Genomic DNA, 18,296 nt, shown 5'->3' on the forward strand with positions numbered 1-18,296 from the left:
TAATTGCATCGGAGGGGCGGGCTATAAAATCTAAATAAAACTAAACAGTGTCGCCCATTTTATGCCACCCATGTACTGTACGGTGTAAATGCTGAACATCATGCGATATGTAAATTCAAACTTAACTCTCTTTTTTTTTTTTAACCGTCGCAGTTACTATATACAAATAATATGGCTGTAAGAAAGAACGGTTATGGTGCAATCCTATGCATGCTTAGACAGGAAAAAAAGTCCTACAGCTCCCAGCATAGCTGACTGGGGAATTCTGGGAGTTGTAGGACTTTTTTGTGCCTAAGCATGCATTGGATTGTAGCTTTAGGCAGATAAACTGGGACACTATTCGAACCCCCTTTTCCCTCCAGCCTAACGCAGATGTGCTTATTGGGGGGGGGGGGGGAATTGGCATAGGATTCATCTCCCTCCGTTCCCCCAACTCAGCAAGCTGTTAAACCCACATGCATTCGGTGGCACAATTAACTTGTGCATTGAGACCTGTGGCGAAGAGGGGCGGCTGGAGTGAATATGGGAGTTGTGCAGCCAGGTCTCCCCTATGGCAGTGAGCAAGTGACCGAGGGAGGGGAGAGAGGTCCTAATCCCCCCCCCCTTTTTGCATTTAGCTACACCCAGAAGGGGACGGACTGTGCCCCCTTATTTTTTAAAGACAGACTCTGTGAGATGCATACAGAACTGATCAAGGGCAAATTTAGTGTGCAGTAAGGTAGAAGGAGGTGTCACCCACCAGAGTGTGTGCGTGCGTATCTTGTGTGTGTGTGTTAATTATGGTAGTTTTATATAAATTAGCTACATTGTTTTATACAAGTGACCTATGCTTGACGCTTAATACCCTTTTCTTCCCTCTTTAAAACTATAATTTTAATTACCCATTAACAGGCATCTGATTTTTTTTTTAAAAAAAAAATCTAATACTTCTCTTGCCATTTGCCTAATGGCAATTATGAAATCTTAATATAAAAAGTGTGTATTTTTTTTAAAAAAAAAAGTTGTGATATTGGCTAGTTATGTAAGTTTATAACTAAATATAGTACTCTAGCAGGTATTAAAAGCCTTCTACCATTAGTAGTGCCTTACAGCTAAGTTTTGTAAAGCTATATGTATATATTCTAAAATTGCAGCTAACAAAGAAAGAGAGAGAGAGAGAGAGAAGTTATCAGTACCACTGTCAACCGCAATCGTCCAAATTCAGGTTATTAACTTAAAACTATATAGGAATTTTAAAAGCATACTTAAAACTACAAAACATGTTTCGACTTGTTGATGCAGATTTGACATGGGCAAGGCGGGGGTGGAATAGTCAACTAACAGTGCCATCTTATCCATGTCTACTCAAAAGTAAGTCCCATTGACTACCATGGGGCTTACTCCCTGGTAAGTGGGTATAAGATTGCAGCCTAAAGGTATTTCTTCCATGCCTCAATCTAAAGTGCAGAAATGAAGAAAGAAAGAATGAATTGTGGGTCCCATTCTATCTGGATCTCCTATGGGGGTGAATGGCATTTGCGTGGGGTCTTCTAACCCCCATTTCCTACATTCTCCCCATTCGTGGCATTTGTTTTCGCAGAGTGGACAAGCACACTTGCCCCACACACCTCCGCCATGCACATGACCTCATGTATGAAGAGGATGCCCCATAGTTATAATCCAGTCGCATGAATTCTTCCCTCCCCTTCAAAAAAAACCGCAAAAGGGTGAGATCAGGCATGCTTGCAACAGGACATCAGAGTAGCGTACCCTCTTCATTCATGAAGCGTCTGGTGTTGTGGACCAGAGGTTTCTCCTCCATGAAAGGTGGCACGCCATCGGGAAGCATGTATATTACGTGCCATGATGTCTCTGTGCACTGGAATGGGCTTGCACGGGAGAGTCTGGCAGGGAATTGCACCAAACCCTTTTACTTTCAGTAAGCAGACAGCGGCAAACAGCCTGTTCAGACGTCTCCCTCAAAAAAAGCCCGTTATCAGACTCTTTGTTTTGAATGACCCAATCCTGATCCTGTGCTCACCTCATGTCACTCGCAATGGTATACAAGCAGGAGGAGCACACAGTGAACGGTGCCCCTCTTTTGCGGGCTGAACATCGTTTCTGAAGACACACAATTCGTTAGAGCTAATCAGTAGAAGTGTCTCTTATTTCACAGCATGGGTTTCTTTTAGGAATAAGGCTCTTGTTCAAAGGCACTACTATTAGGATGAATGTTTCAAGACTGGTTATTAAATACAGTGCTAATATACACGGTTCTTTTAAAAATGGGATAATGCAACAGGGGGGGAAATAACCCAACCCCCCCAAAAAGGCCTTTTGGTAAACAAACATAAATATATATAAAAACAGAGGGACAAATTTAGCACTTTCCGTTTTTAAAACCGAGTTGGTTCAGCATCATTCATGGCTTCCTTAGGGTTCCTTTTCGAATTGTCTCAAACCTGCTGAAAGAAAAAGAAGTTAGCGGGTTGCTTAGAACCACTAGAAATGTCATCCCTCTGAACGGCATAACCGGAAAATCCCTGATAGCGTAGGAATATGCTGATTCAGGGTTGTAATGCTGAATCAGCTGTTTCTGGATCGGGGCCCAGGCGTTTCAGACTCTCTTAGCAATGCTTCTTTGCTTGTGCCCTCGGAAGTGGTTCCAATGAGTTCCACCCATCTCCATGTACCGCAAATAATATCCATTGCATTATTTCCCTGCTCATTTATTATCAAGAGATGAAGTATGAGCATCTAATTAAATCAGGCACACTCTAGTTAGGGTGTTCAGGCCTCTTTCAGGCTGAATTCCATTTCAGAGAAGTTCAGAGGAGGTCCCAGTGGTCAGCAGGGCGGAAGGCAAAAGTGAGCAAGGTCAAAGGCAGGCACTGATCCACGCACTGGTAACCTTACGATTAGACAACTGCAAGGCACTCAATGGCCTTAGCTAGACCTACCTCATAGTCCGCGACAGAGGAGGGAAGATCTCGCATTGTGATTAACGCGAGATCCCTCATCCGTTTACACGAGGAATCACGTGGAGCCGGGTCAAACCGCGGCAACGGGCCACATGTTCCACGGTCTCAGTCTCATCCCGGGACTGCAGAAAAAGCAGGCCCAAAGGGGAGGGCGAGGTCCCGGGGCAAGGGAGGGATCATCCTTCCCTGATCTTGGGATCCCCTGTGTGTCATGTGGATGCACAGGGACGATCCTGGGGTTCGCCCCGGGATTTCGCCCGGTCTTGCTAAGGCCTATGTGGGGCGACCCATGTGTGCAGTTCAGAAGCTGCAGCTGGTGCAGAACACAGCAGCTAGGGTGCTCACGGGGTTACCTAGCTATGCTCACATAACACCTGTGTTAAAAGAACGGCAGTGGCTGCCTATTAGCTACTGAGCCATGTAAAAGGTGGTGGGCCTGTTCAGACAACAGACTAAGCCATGCTTAGGCCGCTAACTCTTTTGCAGCAAATTGTTAGTGAGCATGTTTAAACCATGTTTATGTAGCCACCATGGTTAGGAATGGTTCACACGACACACTAAGCCGTAATGTTTCGCTCAAAATGCTTAACAGCTGTGGCTTAATGTGTCACCTGAACAGGGTCTATGTTATTCTCCTATAAAGCCCTAAACAACTTGGGACCAGCATACCTAGCAGACGGCCTTCCCTTATAGACACCCAGATGACATTTACGGTCTTCAGAAGAGATCTTGCTGGTCATTCCGAAATGAACGGAATGTCTCCATGACGAACCTCGACAGTGGGGCCTTCTCTGTGGCGGCACCCACCCTCTGGAAAACCCTCCCCGTGAGGTTCGGGAGGCAGAAAATGTAACACCCTTTAAATGCCTCTTGAAAACGTCTTCTCACACAGGCTTTTCCCTTGGGCTGTAACTGCTGCTGGGTTTATTTTGGTTTTACATGGTAATTTTAAACTTTATATTATGTTTTGATCTGTTGTATTTCATAGTTTTAACTGTGAACTGCCCAGAGAGCCTTAGCTATTGTACATTGTAAAAATGTAATGAATGAATGAATGAATGAATAAATAAATAAATAAATAAAAGGGGCCAGTCCAAAATACCAAAAATACCAGCATATTTTAGCTTCAGAGTTCTATATTTTTTTTGCTTTGCCCCTGACTTCCCCGCTTCCCCTTTCCCTTCTTTCCCAGCCACCACTGCAATGCGGCCTCTGAGAGCAACTTTGAAATTGAATTTGGCCGTCAGGCTGAATGAGGCTCAACATTCCTGCCTTAAAGCACCTGAAACTATACAGGAAATACAATGCTATGGCCTTAACCTGGATTCTTGTAAATGGCAGCCATGCACCTCCATCCTCCCTCAGAGAAAGGATACTGGGCAGTACTAATCTAAGAGAGGACATTGCTCTCTCCCTCTCTCGCTCGCTCTCAAATTATTTATTTATTACATTTATATCCCGCCTTTTTTCCTCCAAGGAACTCAAGGCGGTGTACATAATCCTCCTCCTCTCCATGTTATCCTCACCACAACAACCCTGTGAGGTAGGTTCGGCTGAGAGTCTGTGACTGGGACAAAGTCACCCAGTGGGTTTCCATGGCCGAGTGGGGACTAGAACCCAGATCTCCCGACTCCCAGTCCGACACCTTAGCCACTACACCACACTGGCTCTCTTACACCACACTGGCTCTGCTGTATTTGTGAACTCTGCCCTGCCCTAAACCCTCCCTCAGTCATGCCACCAGTGTTGCAAACCAGGGGCACTCATGCCTGATTATGAAGGCCAAAATATTCTGATTCACTTACCATTGGTCTCTGACTTTTTCCCCACTGCTGCGACCTGAAGCATAAAAGAGTTACATAAATTGGGAAATTGAACAGATACGATTTTTATACATGCATCTAATACTAGCGTAATCCCTAACAGATTACTGGATTCCACAGAGGACAAAGATGCACGGGACTGATTGAACTGAGCTCATGCAAGAGGCTCTCTGCCTTTCACTACCTTTGTGGGAGATGTGGCCTTCTCCACTGACTGCTTCTCCCAGAGGTTGCGTTTGCCAGATACGTCTCCGGGTCTTAAGTCCTATTTCAAAAAGAAAAGAAAAGCAATGGAAACAGAAAAAGAGAGAGAAAGCAATTAGGTAAAACCTGCATTATTTAGACAAGCTTTTTTAATTGTGAATTTAACAAAACAGAACAGAAATCAAATCATGGGGGGGGGGAGAACAAACATTACATGTGTAGGATAGATGATACATTTTAAAAAAGAGAGAGCTATGCATAGGTTTCAAGGAAAGCAAACCAAATATCCATGTATTTATCCACTCAAAAGTGGCGTCTATATTCCACCCGTTCAAATGTTGATACCGTTGTTAAGTCCTCGGTCCATTGCGTTATGGGATGTGAACATTTAACCTTCCAACGTGATAAAATCAGTCTTTTAGCTGTCATAAGGGCTCGAAAAATCCATTTGTGCTGACCATGTGTTAACTTACAAGAAGGTAAGTAGTTTAGGAGGGCATGCACATCATTCCATATTAAAGACTGTTACAATACAAAGTTTATCCTTATTATGAGCTCCTCCCCAAAGGGGGCACCTACTGAGCATTGCCAAAACATATGAATAAAGGAAGCATTAGGTGCGTTACATCTCCAACAATTATGCAAATTAGCTAAACCCTTATTAATGAGGCGTCGTGGAGTCCAATAAACCCAAAACATTATTTATTTATTTTTGCTGAATAAGACGTAGCTTAAGATCAGTGGAAACTTCAGGTACAGACGCTTAGACAACCATCCATTGATTATAGACAAAATAGGACACTCCAGTTCTCTACTCCATTCCTGTCTTATTTAGGTAGTTACGGAGTGACATGGGGCCGCCATTACTTATTTCCAAACTGCCTCCTTAAGGACTTGCATGAACAAGAAGTGAGGTGAATATCAGGATCACGGTTTTGCGGCTTAGCAAGGTAAGCTTGTAAACAGATTTACCTGACTAGTTTAACAGAACACAGCCAATCCTAGAGAAGAATAGAAGAGCAGGTATCGGTACAGGACTCCAGCCAAGAAGGTGGTGGTGAAAGATAGAAGAGAATAGAGCAATCGACTAAGAAAGAAAGGAAGAACGATTTGAGGGAAAGGACAGGTTAGTCTCAATTCACGTCTGCGAAGTCCTCCACAGTCTAGTTGCAAAGCCCAACTAAAATACGAAAATTGGATGTCCCTGTGGACCTAAACACATCCAGATAGTCCTTTTGAATGGAGATAGGGAAGAACATAGAAATGGCAGTGTCATAACACAGTCAAAGTTTGTCTAGGCCAGTAGTCTGTCTCTAGTGGTTGCCAGCCAGATAACTTAGGGCCAGAGATGGGTAACAGGTAGTCCACGAGCCACACGTGGCCCCTGCCACTCCACAGATTCTTCAGTGGGCAGCCAGTGGCAAAAAATCTGGCAGTTTTACCACTACAGAGCACGAAAAAGATCAACTTCAGCTTGTTCTGAAAGGTACATTGGCTATTAGGTCATCTTCAGAGGCCCTGTTTAGGGGCCCTTCCACACGTCGTCCCCAGAGCGCATCTATTCGACCCCAGTGCACTCTGAGGACGATCGTGAAACTTCCCTGTAAAAGAAACGACGAAAAGACGTCCTCCGCGCTGGCGCCGCCGGCGCCGCTACCCAGCTTCCTGCTTCCCGCCCGGGACGATAGCTCGGCGGAAGAAGGTGGAGGAGAGAGCGGAAGAAGCTCTCTCTCCCAACGTCTTCAAAAAAAGCTCTCCGAGCCAGCCGGGGAGCAGGAAGCTGGGTGGCGCCGGCAGCGGCAGCGGCACCGAGGACGTCTTTCCCAGCTTCCTGCTCTCCGGCCGGCTCGGAAAGCTTTTTTTGAAGACATTGGGAGAGAGAGCTTCTTCCGCTCTCTCCTCCGCCTTCTTCCGCCGAGCTATCGTCCGGGGTGGGAAGCAGGAAGCTGGGTAGCGGCGGTGCCGGTGCAGAGGACGTCTTTTCGTCGTTTCTTTTACAGGGAAGTTTCACGATCATCCTCAGAGTGCACTGGGGTCGAATAGATGCGCTCTGGGGACGACATGTGGAAGGGCCCCTGGATATCCACACCAAAGGAAGCTAGGCAGGTTGCTATAAGACAGAGGGCCTTCTCAGTGGTGGCACCCCCCTTACAGAATAAACTCCCCAAAGAGGTTTGCCAGGCACCTATCCTGTTATCTTTTCGGTGTCAGGCAAAGACCTTTCCTACCAGGCGTTTTAGAGACCTAGTTCTAGGTTATTATGGCTTTGGGGCACAATTCCTATGCTGATTATTGTTTTGCATTATACTGTGCTTTATTCTTTTAAATATCTGAATTGCATTTCATATTTTTAACTGTTCCATGGCATTTTAATTTTGTAGACCATTCAGAGAGCATTAGTTATGGGGCAGATTAGAAATTGAGTAACAACAACATCAGCCTACCCAGTTGAATTTTAAGATGCCTTTTAATAATGTGCTGCTTTTAATGATGTATTAGTTTTGAATGTTTTAATTAGTTGTATTTTATGGTGTTTGCATTCGTGTTGTACCCCGCCTCGATCCGGAGGGAGAGGCGAGTAACAAATAAATATATTATAATATTATTATTACTAACCAGCACAATTACCACTGAACGTTGGTGATAAATTACCATTTTTTCCCTATGACACCCTGCTCTAGGGGAACTTGCAACCAGGGACTAATGGTGATTGCTACTGACTCCTACTGCTTGTCCCCAACACCCGGTCACCAGAGAGATTCTACTTCCAAACATAGAGACCCTAATATTATGATTAATGGCTGTTCCTTAGTTAATGACCACTAGGGATTCATGAGTGGCAGGCTCTATGAATTAGCCCGTAAGACCTCCACCTTGGGCTGGTTCCTTGCCTGTTCTGGCCATACACAGCACCAGGTGTGCTCCCCTGCCAGCTCTCTGGACAAATGAGTGCTGATGGTGGCAAAGAGGAAGAGCCGCCACCGCCACCAGGAAAAACAGGGGGGGGCACTGCAGGTGTCTTGTCTGCAGAGGACTCCCCCAAAACCTGGAGCCACCAACGTCACTTGAAGACGCATCAGAGTCCTCCTCTGTTCTGCCATGTGCAGGACTTTGGACCCATTTCGGCGGTGAATCACCAGCGTTTCGCCTTGGCCTGTGGACCGAAGAGCCAAAGGGACACAAAGGAACAAATACTCACAGATGGTTTTGGAGCAGGCGATTTGCTGTTTTCCGGGGTCTTAGTTAACCATTCATTGATGCGACTGGAGACGCCGACTTTCAGCCCAGCTGTTTCCTGCAGGGCATTATTTTATTTATTATTGCATTTATTTTATTATTGCATTTATATCCTGCTTTTTTTCCTCCAGGGAACCCAAGGCGGTGTACACAATCCTCCTCCTCTCCACTTTATCCTCACAACAACAACCCTGTGAGGTGGGTTGGGCTGAGAGTCAGTGACTGGCCCAAAGTCACCCAGTGGGTTTCCACGGCCGAGTGGGGATCTCCCAACTCCCAGTCTGACACTTTAGCCACTGCACTACTCCGGCTCTCGCGACCAGATCCAAAAGAGGGCAGGGCTCCTGCAGCTTTAACTGTTGTGATGAAACGGATTTTCACCAGGGAGCTGCACACATACAAACAACACCTGCTGTAATTCCCTTTTCTACAGAACTGTTCAAGATACAGGAGCCCTGTCCTCCTTTCCATATGGTCACCCTCAGTTAGCTACTGGCCCCAAGTCAACCAGTGAGCTTCATTGCTAAATGGGGGACTAGAACCTGGATCTACCGAGTCCCAGTCCAACACTTTAGCCACTACACCACATTGCACCACATTTTACAAATGCAATTAGAGGCTGCATAGGAGGACGCGTCTTAAAAGCTGCGGGTGAAGGCCAAGAGGGTAGGCCAACGCTTTACAACTGGGGTGTGGAACTTCAGGCCCAGGGGCCCATTCCGGCTCATCTGGGGTCTCCATATGCCCTTTCAGGTTCCCCCCAGTTGGCCACGCCCCTGGTCCTTGCTTCACCCTCTTTCTCCCGGTCATTTGATGGTTTCCCAGCTTTTCAGTCTCTCCAAAGGTTCAGACAGAGCGGGGGATCGTGTTTCCTGTCGCTTTGCTTCCTGCTTCTCTTCCACAATAGGGACAGGCAGAATCACACGGGGAAGGAAGAGGAAGCAAGCAGCGACCACGTGGCACATTCCTTGGGTGTTTTGATAGCGCAACCTCTCCTGCACACGGCAGGAAACAGCAGCAATTATTGTTAGCGCTGAAAAGAATCGGATTTTCCGGCTCTTATTTTGTAGCAGAAAAAGCCACAGAAGGAGCGGGAGACACGCAGGAGGATCGCGGTGTTGTCAAAACGACCCGCGAAGATCTGGGAGCGGCCAGTCACGGGCACACGATGAAACGCTCATCTAAAGATGCTCTCAGGGACTGACAGTCAGAACATTAAGCTACAATACGCTGGGATCTAGGCCTTGGCCCCTTGGCCTTTAGCCCTACCTATCACTGGAATGCAGCCCCTAAGACCTTCTCCAAAGCGGAATTTGGGTCTGGGGCTGAAAGAGGTCCAACCCCACTGCCCCACGAGCTCTGTCTTGGTTTCGTGGCTTCACAAAAGCAGCAGGCTTGGAGCCGCATCTCCCCAAAATATCATCTCATAAGTAGTCCGGAACCTCTACGCTAGATGGCTCGATGGGAAGGCGCGTCCGTCCCTGCTCTGATACACAGCCCCAGTTCCCAGCCCGTTTTGCCCCCTGAGTCCTGCAAAACTCTTTCTGCCCTAGCTTGCCCCAGGTGCTGTTTGGAACTGGGCCACAAACACCTCTGCAGCGTGCAAGGTTGGGAAGAGGTACCTTATTGGGTGTCCCTGTGCCAGAGGCCCCCGAGAAGACGTTGCCTTTCTCCCACATGCTCTTGATGTTACGAACGCCCTCGGCAGGGACCGGGAGGTCGGAGGCTGCTGGCTTGGCGGCCTTCAGGGCTTTGTTGCCCTGCGGGAAAAAGCTGGTCAGTCTCAGAGCAGACGCGGGGGGGGGGGGGGCGTGACATTTCACAAGAGTGGAAGGGGGGTTTCTCCCTCCTCCTGCCTGTCCCCCTCCCCATGCCTCATTCCTCTCCTTCTCGACCCCCCCTCCATCATCTGCAGGGCCCTTTTAAAATAAATCATTGTAAATAAATGCTTATTATTATTATTATTATTATTATTATTATTACAACAATAACTACTATTACTACTACTACAATAATTATAAATAATTTCAATCCATGATAATAAATAAAACCAATCCACAACAGCCTCTTCTTAAAACAACTAAGATCTCATCAGCTTTCTAAAAAAAGCTCTTTGGGGAATGAATTCCACAGGGAAGGAGCAACCACTGAGAAGGCCCTTTTTCTCATAGGCGTGTAGTTGGCAAGGTAAGAAGGCTCCACTGTGCAGGCGCGGATTGGGAGACTAGCCCTGGTGCCAATAAAAGTGATTAAAATCTTTAATAATTCTTGTCTATGTCCAGAATGCTCAACGTTTCAGATTAAAAATAATCCTTCTTCAGGAGCTGACGCTGAAAACCTTATTCTTATATTTTAAATATTTTCTGGAGCCTTTTTCCTTTTTGAGCGTTCTACTGAACTGCCTCTAATCAAAGAGTTCTTCAGCTCCTGAAGAAGGATTATTTTTTAATCCGAAACGTCGAGCATTCTGGACACAGACAAGAATTATTAAAGATTTTAATCACTTTTATCGACCCCAGAGCTAGTCTCTCAATCTGCGCCTTTTTCTCACAGCAAACTGTCTCTCTTCCAAAGGTGGGGGCACTTTGAGCAGGATGTCTTTGGAAGACCTTAAAGCATGTAGGAGATAGATAGATAGATAGATAGATAGATAGATAGATAGATAGATAGATAGATAGATAGATATGGCCTAAGGTAGTTCATAGGATACCCTGATCCCAAGCCATTTAAGACCTTAAAAGTTAACACCAGCGTTGTGAGGGCTGCCAATACGGTGCCCGGTTCCCACCGCTTTTGCTAAAATCCTGCACTTTCTCTGCTGCAGGGTGGCGGTGGCTAATCCTGATGCAGAGGGAGGGTGGGGGGTTTCCGGCAGCCACGTGGCTTGCTGGCCCGCCCTCTACCCTCTGCCCAGGCAGACTGCGACCAATCAAGGGTCACCTTCCGCCCGGGAACGCCTCTGCATCGGCACTGGAATAAAGTTAGATGGGGGGACAGCCATGTTCGCCTCCCTCCAGCCTAAAAAGTCGGGGCAAGTGCAGAGCTTCACAGGAAAGCCCCGCGGTGGCTTCGAGGTGGCTCCTGTGTCGTATATAGCCGACGCAGCACCACTGCGCACCCACTGTGGGGCATTCGGAGAGTATAGACAGCCCCATGAATCATGTCTCGAACGGTAAGATTGCACCTGGATGCTTGAAAGCCATGCATGCCATCACTGAGCTATAACCCCCTCACAATGCCATAATTTTGTGCCCCAAGCCATTACGATAGCGAAGGATATAAATCTGAATAAATAGCCCCAACCACAGACCAAGAGTCCTGGCATGGCATTGTAGGCTTTTAAAACAAAAACCAGGCTAGTAAAAATGTTTCACTATATACAGTGATATAATTAAAGTTACATTATTGAATTGCAAGCACAAGAGATTAGGAGAGGATGTCGTAAACTGGGTTCCGACTTAATGCGAAACCATGGATTGTACTAACCACAGTTAAGAACCCACACCATGGTCTGACCTTGCAAACATACAACAGGCAAGTTACAATTGTGAGCTGCTTGACTGCTTTTCTTTCCCATCTGCTCAGTATTCAGCCCTGAGCTCTTCCACACGTCGTATTGAAAGCGCTTCCATCCGCCCCCAGTGCACCCCGAAAACGATTGTGTAGCTTGTCTGTAAAAGAGACGAGGAAGAGGCGTCCTTGCCGGTGCCGGCGCCGCCACCCACCTCCCTCCTCGCCCGCCGGGACGGAGAGCTCAGCGGAAGAAGGCGGGGTGGAGAGCGTGAGCTCGGCAGAAGAAGGCGGGGCGAAGAGCTTCTGCTCTCCACCCCGCCTTCTTCTGTCGAGCTCTCCGTCCCGGCGGGCGAGGAGGGAGGTGGGTGGCGGCGCCGGCACCGGCAAGGACGCCTCTTCCTCGTCTCTTTTACAGGCAAGCTACACGATCGTTTTCGGGGTGCACTGGGGGCGGATGGAAGCGCTTTCAATACGACGTGTGGAAGAGCCCCCTGTAAGTGCTTTGCCATCTGTGTCCCATCTAGGGGACACATCTGAGTGGGACAAGAGACAGGGCCTTCTCTGTGGCTGCACCCAGATTATAGAACACCTTGCCCCCAAAATTGGTTGGGCCCTTCTCTCCATGATTTTCACTGGTTGTTGAAGACTGTTTTATTCTGGCAGTTTTTGTTGGATGTGGCAGAGAAGGTTTTATGTTTTGGTTTTCATTACCAACTCTGTCTCCTTTATTGATTGTCTTGCATTGTTCTTATTAATTCTTAAATGTCGTAAGCCACCCCAAGTGGGGCTTTTGCACCAGTGAGGTGGGATAAAAATGTTTTAATAATTACAATAAATAAGAACCTCCTACAGTAAAGCAGCCTCTTGAGGCAGGGCGATAGCCACTAACTGTGGTTTGTCAATGGGCTGTGGATTCAAATGTAACAGCCAGTTAACACAAACTGTGGTTTGCAAACCAGTTTCAAACCAGGTTTCAGATTCTGGTTTCTCAGCCCCAAACAAACCACAGGTTGCGGGCATGATTTTGTATTACATCTGAACCCAATTATTGGCCTGGTTTACACGTGCTCAGCTGTAGTGTGGTTTGTTGTCCATCTCTGCAAACAAACCATGGTTTGTTAGCCAGCAATAAACCACAAATAGAAACAATGGCCTGTTGTTGAGTTACAAAATCTGGGTTGTTTAAACTGGCTTGTTGTGATATATGAACCCAGAACCATGGCTTATCCCTGGCGTGTTTGTGCTGCTGTCCACCCTGAAACAGAGGCATCCAGCAAGAGCAGCCTGAAAATTAAACCACTGTGAAAGATGGCAAAATGAGTGGGAGGGAAACAAACCAGGCTTTCAAACAATTGTTTGCAAGACAATTCATGGCTAAAGCAATAAACCATAGTTAACACAAACCATGGTTTATTATTATGCATGGTTTATTATTCTCGCTTGGGCCAGAAACTTCAAGAGCAGTACATGTGGTTCTTGCCTGCAGTGGCCAACCAGGTGAACCTGGGAAATTCAGAAGCTTTCATGAACTCACCTCAATTGCACTGGTGTATTGCTCCAGCCTGCTGTCTATTTTGGAGACAACCGTGGTCGTGTGGGTGGGTTTCATACCACTGTGTAAAAAATAAAATGACAGAGATCTGTTAGTTCCTGACACTGGACACTGAATTCTTAGCATGATCTTGGGGCGGATCCGCACGTCAGCCCCAGAGTGCATTTATGCGACCCCAGGGCACCCCGAAAACGATAGTCTGTACTTGCCTGTAAAAAGAAACGAGGAAGAGACGCCGCCGATGACGCCGCCGACGCCGACGCCACCCAGCTTCCTGCTCCCCAGCCGGGACGGAGAGCTGGGTGGAGAGCGGAAGAAGCTCTCTACCCCGCCTTCTTCAAAAAGAGCTCTCTGAGCTGGCCAGGGAGCAGGAAGCTGGGCGGCGGCGGCGGCTCTTCCTCGTTTCTTTTTACAGGCAAGTACAGACTATCGTTTTCGGGGTGCCCTGGGGTCACATAAATGCGCTCTGGGGCCGACGTGCGGATCCGCCCTTGTTAGCAGAGAGAGGGGCTGTTTACCTTTTCTGGGCAGATTTGTTCAAGAACTCTGCACGTTCTTCTATCTGGAAATAAAAAGGAGAGAAGGAAGTAAGAAAAAATAGGTCTAAAAAGGCAACAGAGGCTGATACAAGGATAAGAAACTGAATGGTCTGTAAATACATAATAAATAAAATAGAAACATCACACACACCACCACTACACACACAAAAAGGAGGTAGTCATAGCCTGTAAGGAAGTCAGTTACAGTCAGGGCTTCCCCTGTCAATTCTGCAATGTTGTAATCATGGAGTTTTTAGGAAATTTCATAGAATAGTAGAGGCAGAATGCACTAGCCAGAGCAGACATTGGCCAGAGCCACAACCTGAAACTTGTTGTTATAAGAGATAAGTAGCTGCCACTGAAAACAGCATCCCTGCATCTTTTCCTCTTCTCCCTCTGGTAATATTTTGCAACTCAAAATGGGTCCCACGGTGTCATTGTGCTCCGTATGTCCCAGCCCCCGCCCCAATTTCGCTTTAATGGCAGCCACCTGCAGGAGCAGAACACTCAAAATGTGATGATGACTCAGTTCAGACAACACGTTTCTCTGCGGTGGTTTTATAACTCCATGGTGGAGTTTTTACACCACGGTTGAGAAATAATAATAATAATAATAATAATAATAATAATAATAATACATTTATTTCTTACCCGCCTCTCCCTTTGGATCGAGGCGGGGAACAACATTAGAACAGGAATCAATACATCTTAAAAGTTCTTGATTTTACATTGATCTGGATAGGCCTGCCGGAAAAGGCTAGTCTTTAAAGCTGCCTTAAAATCACACAGAGAGTTAATTTTACGAATCTCCTCCGGCAGGCCATTCCACAATCTGGGGGTGACAGAAGAAAAGGTCCTCTGGGAAATTGATGTCAGCCTAGTCTTGCCTGACTGAAGTAAGTTCTCCCCAGAGGACCGGAGTGTGCAGGGAGGACTGTATGGGAGAAGGCGATCCCGCAGGAAACCTGGACCCAAACAATTTAGGGCTTTAAAGGTAGTGACCAACACTTTGTACTTTGCCCGGAAACTAATTGGCAACCAGTGGAGTGATTTTAATGTTGGGGTAATATGCTCACCACTAGATGTACCGGTGACCAACCTGGCTGCCATATTTTGAACTAGTTGAAGTTTCCGAACTAGGTACAATGGTAGCCCTATGTAGAGCGCATTGCAGAAGTCAAGCCTTGAGGTTACCAGCGTGTGCACTACTGTCTTTAGGTCTTCTGACTCTAAGAAGGGGCGCAGCTGGCGTATCAGCCGAAGCTGACAGTAGGCACTCCATCTGTGTTGCCTGGAGGGAAAACTCCACCCCATGATGCAGAGGAGAGTTCCTGCACAATCGTTGTGTGTTGTGTGGAGGGATCCGTGGAGTTTCCCATTGCATTGAGTGGACTTTTCCCACTGGCTACAGAGTTCCCTGGCAAGAGCAGCCAAAGGAGCAAGTGCTGCTCTAGGAGAGCTGCCAGGATTATGGTGTTTGTTTTTTTCAGCAATGGCTGATGGGATACCATCAGGAGGACTGGGGGAGGAGAGAGGGCAGAGAAACTGTCAATCAAAAGTTGTGTTGCCTTTTACTCAACTCCACGGGAGCCCACAGCGGAGTTAGAACATGTTGTGTGGTGAGAACCCCCTACAAACTCAACCGTTGAGTGGAGTTTTCCCACTGCGTAGAGAAACATGTTGTCTGAACTGAGCCGATGTCATGCATTTCGTAACCTGTACGTTTACTACAGGAAGTCAGAGGAGTGGAGTTGGAGCCAGATTTAAGCTGGATCAACAGTGCTGGCAGAGGTGGACTTCCTTGGCCCTTTCTTCCCACAGCAATCTCTCTAGTTTCCTGAAAGTGCTACACAGAGCTCAGGAGACCCTGCCGACTGGAGTGAATTGTGGTGTTGGTGGGACCCCAAAAATTCTGGCAGAGGGACATTCCAGGAGTGGAGTCCTTCCTGTCCCGGGAGGTTCCTTCATCTTTCAGAAGGTAAGTACTGGATCCAACCCATGGGGTGCTGATTTAGCATCTGCTGTGCATCTCCAGTAACATCTATTCCAAGGGTGCTTCCAGACAGAGGGCTCCAAGCGCTATCAGTTGGAATATCATACAGCTATTCTGTCTTTTTCTCCTTAACCTATTTCCTGCAGTAAGAAAAAAGATGGACAAAGCAGTGGGAAAAAAGGGGAGGGTTACAAGCAGAAGATGTTGTCACCTCTAGATCCCCTGTAAAATCACTTGAATGAAGGAGGGTGATATAAAAGCTTCATTTGGATGCACCCAAGTCAAACAAACGGGAGGGGGTGTGGAGAGACCAGGAAGCTTCTTCACTTATGCAACAAGCTTCCAGAAAAGGTCTGCAGTTCCCCACAAGACCTTTGAAATGATGAAATGAACAGGAATTACACACAGAGAGAAAGAATCACACACACACACACACTTTGGAGAATGTCTGCCTGACATTTTGCTTGCTTGCTTATTATAATTATTTCATACCATCCTTCTGTTCCCAATAAAGCAATTAAAATTTAAATACAAAATTAAAATGAGCTAAAAGCAGCAAAAGCAGCTAGCGGGATTTAAATTGCATCTAAAAATTCAGGAAAATAAAAAAAAGGTCTTTGCCTGGAACCAAAAGGGCAATAGAGTCGGGTAGATGGTTCAGATCCGAGAGCAACCTGGAGATGAGTCTGTAACGCGTTGCCATGGCCAAGGTGTCGGGGTCAGGTCGGGCCGCCTGAACCAGGAGGCCCTTGTGCTGCGTAGCGCAGGGATTTTAGCCCAACAATTCTCAGGCCAGCAGCTACGCTATGTGCTGTGTGACCTCCTGCTTCAGTTCAAACGGAGGCTTAGGTTTCAAAATGGAAGTCAGGTTCTTATAGATCAAGCTGGAAAGTTTCTGTTAGAGGACAGATCAAGCCACCTGGGGTGGCTATTAGAACTGCTCCATCTCACAGGCATCAACACAACCTCTATCTCTTTAGGAAAACGAAGATACGTCTATTAAGGTTGCAGTTATGAGCTGATGGAGACTTGACAGCATCAACAAATGTCTAGACTTGTTAGTAAGGTTATTTGATATTCGGCTGTGGGTTTGTTTCCAAGAAAGGCATTTTGGCCGTGTGTTTTAAGCATCCTGGCAGGGGAGGCTGGTGGCTCCAATCAGTGGAGGCGGAAAATCTGGGTTTCAGTCAGAACCCTAAAACAGCTAGCCAAGATGCTTTCACACCTTGGAAAGCTGCTTTGGTGTTCTGACTGGTTCTGTCTAAAACCCGAAATATTACTACTACTACTACTGCTGCTACTACTACTACTAATAATAATAATAATAATAATTTTATTTATTTATTTCTTACCCACCTCTCCCTCTGGATCGAGGCGAGGAACAACATCAGATACAAAAATACTACAAAATACATAAAACCAATTAAAAACATATAAAACTACCCTATTTCTTCCATTCTAAGACACACTTTTTTCCCCATATAAACATCTCTAAAAATGGGGTGCGTCTTAGAATCGCGGGTGTGTCTTAGGTTTTTTGTTTCTGTTGGTGGTACTGAAATTAGTAGCGTGTGTCTTACAATCGATGGCGTCTTACAATCGAAGAAATACGGTAATACATTATTACATAACAGCCAGAAATCTTAAAATTCGACTGGGTAGGCCTGCCGGAAGAGATCAGTCTTTGTAGCTTTTTTAAATTCAGAAAGACTGTTAAGTTGGCGAATCGCGTCCGGCAGGCCATTCCACAGTCTGGGAGCGGCAGAAGAGAAGGTCCTCTGGGATAGATTCATCGCCTCACTGACATTGGAGTCACCATCCTCCACTGCATCCTCTATTATTGATCATTGATCCTGCACTGTTGATTGTCCTGTAACAAGAGCAGTAGGGGGCCTTGGAATCTCCCTCTGAGAATAACCAGTACAGCCAAACTGGGAACCCAGATGACCGCAAACTGGCCAAGCTGAGGCAGCAGTAGCAATCTGCAAATTATTATTATTATTATTATTATTTATTTATTTATTTATTACATTTCTATACCGCCCAATAGCCGGAGCTCTCTGGGCGGTTCACTCAGAACCCAGACAAAGTTGCTCACATTGCAGGGTGCTTCTCCCAAGAACCCCCTGGGCCTAGAGTCCAAACCCATCACTTCAACTGCCTGGCTTAATGTCCTGATTAATAAACCAACATTAAATGATGCTTTCCCATTTGGGATGTTGTAATGGGGTACTGATTTAAAAACAATCCTGGCTCTCTGTGCCAAAGCGAATGTGCAAGGGGCAGAGGAGAGGGATTTTATTCCCTAGTACAATATAGTCAGTTTACAGAACTGGGACACCTGAATTATTGCATGGATTAGAATGTTGGGATTGCAGAATTCTCAAGACCTGGGTCGTCTTTAAACATGCGAGTTGTAGCACGCTCGTGACTGACCACTCAAGGAAGTTCGTGGGTCATTTTGATGATGACATG

The 18,296-nt window shown here is 46.5% G+C and overlaps 1 protein-coding gene across 8 annotated transcripts in view; it reads right to left on the reverse strand.

The window, feature by feature from the left end:
• Positions 1–913: 913 nt before the first annotated feature.
• The window catches only part of CALD1 (caldesmon 1), a 240,770-nt gene continuing 223,387 nt past the window's right edge, over positions 914–18,296 (reverse strand). For 6 of the 8 annotated variants that reach the window (XM_063134844.1, XM_063134843.1, XM_063134837.1 and 3 more), the window contains 7 exons: positions 13,808–13,851; positions 13,272–13,350; positions 9,847–9,984; positions 8,187–8,282; positions 4,968–5,048; positions 4,766–4,799; positions 914–2,444 (listed from right to left, as the gene is read on the reverse strand). In XM_063134844.1, the coding sequence (XP_062990914.1) occupies positions 2,413–2,444; positions 4,766–4,799; positions 4,968–5,048; positions 8,187–8,282; positions 9,847–9,984; positions 13,272–13,350; positions 13,808–13,851 (504 nt within the window). In that variant the 3' untranslated portion in view covers positions 914–2,412. The remainder of the gene's footprint in view (positions 2,445–4,765; positions 4,800–4,967; positions 5,049–8,186; positions 8,283–9,846; positions 9,985–13,271; positions 13,351–13,807; positions 13,852–18,296) is intronic. The other 2 variants (XM_063134845.1, XM_063134841.1) reach the window with 1 other exon arrangement.

The sequence above is a fragment of the Elgaria multicarinata genome, chromosome 9 (genome assembly GCF_023053635.1).
Source record: "Elgaria multicarinata webbii isolate HBS135686 ecotype San Diego chromosome 9, rElgMul1.1.pri, whole genome shotgun sequence".
Taxonomy (NCBI): Eukaryota; Metazoa; Chordata; class Lepidosauria; order Squamata; family Anguidae; genus Elgaria; species Elgaria multicarinata.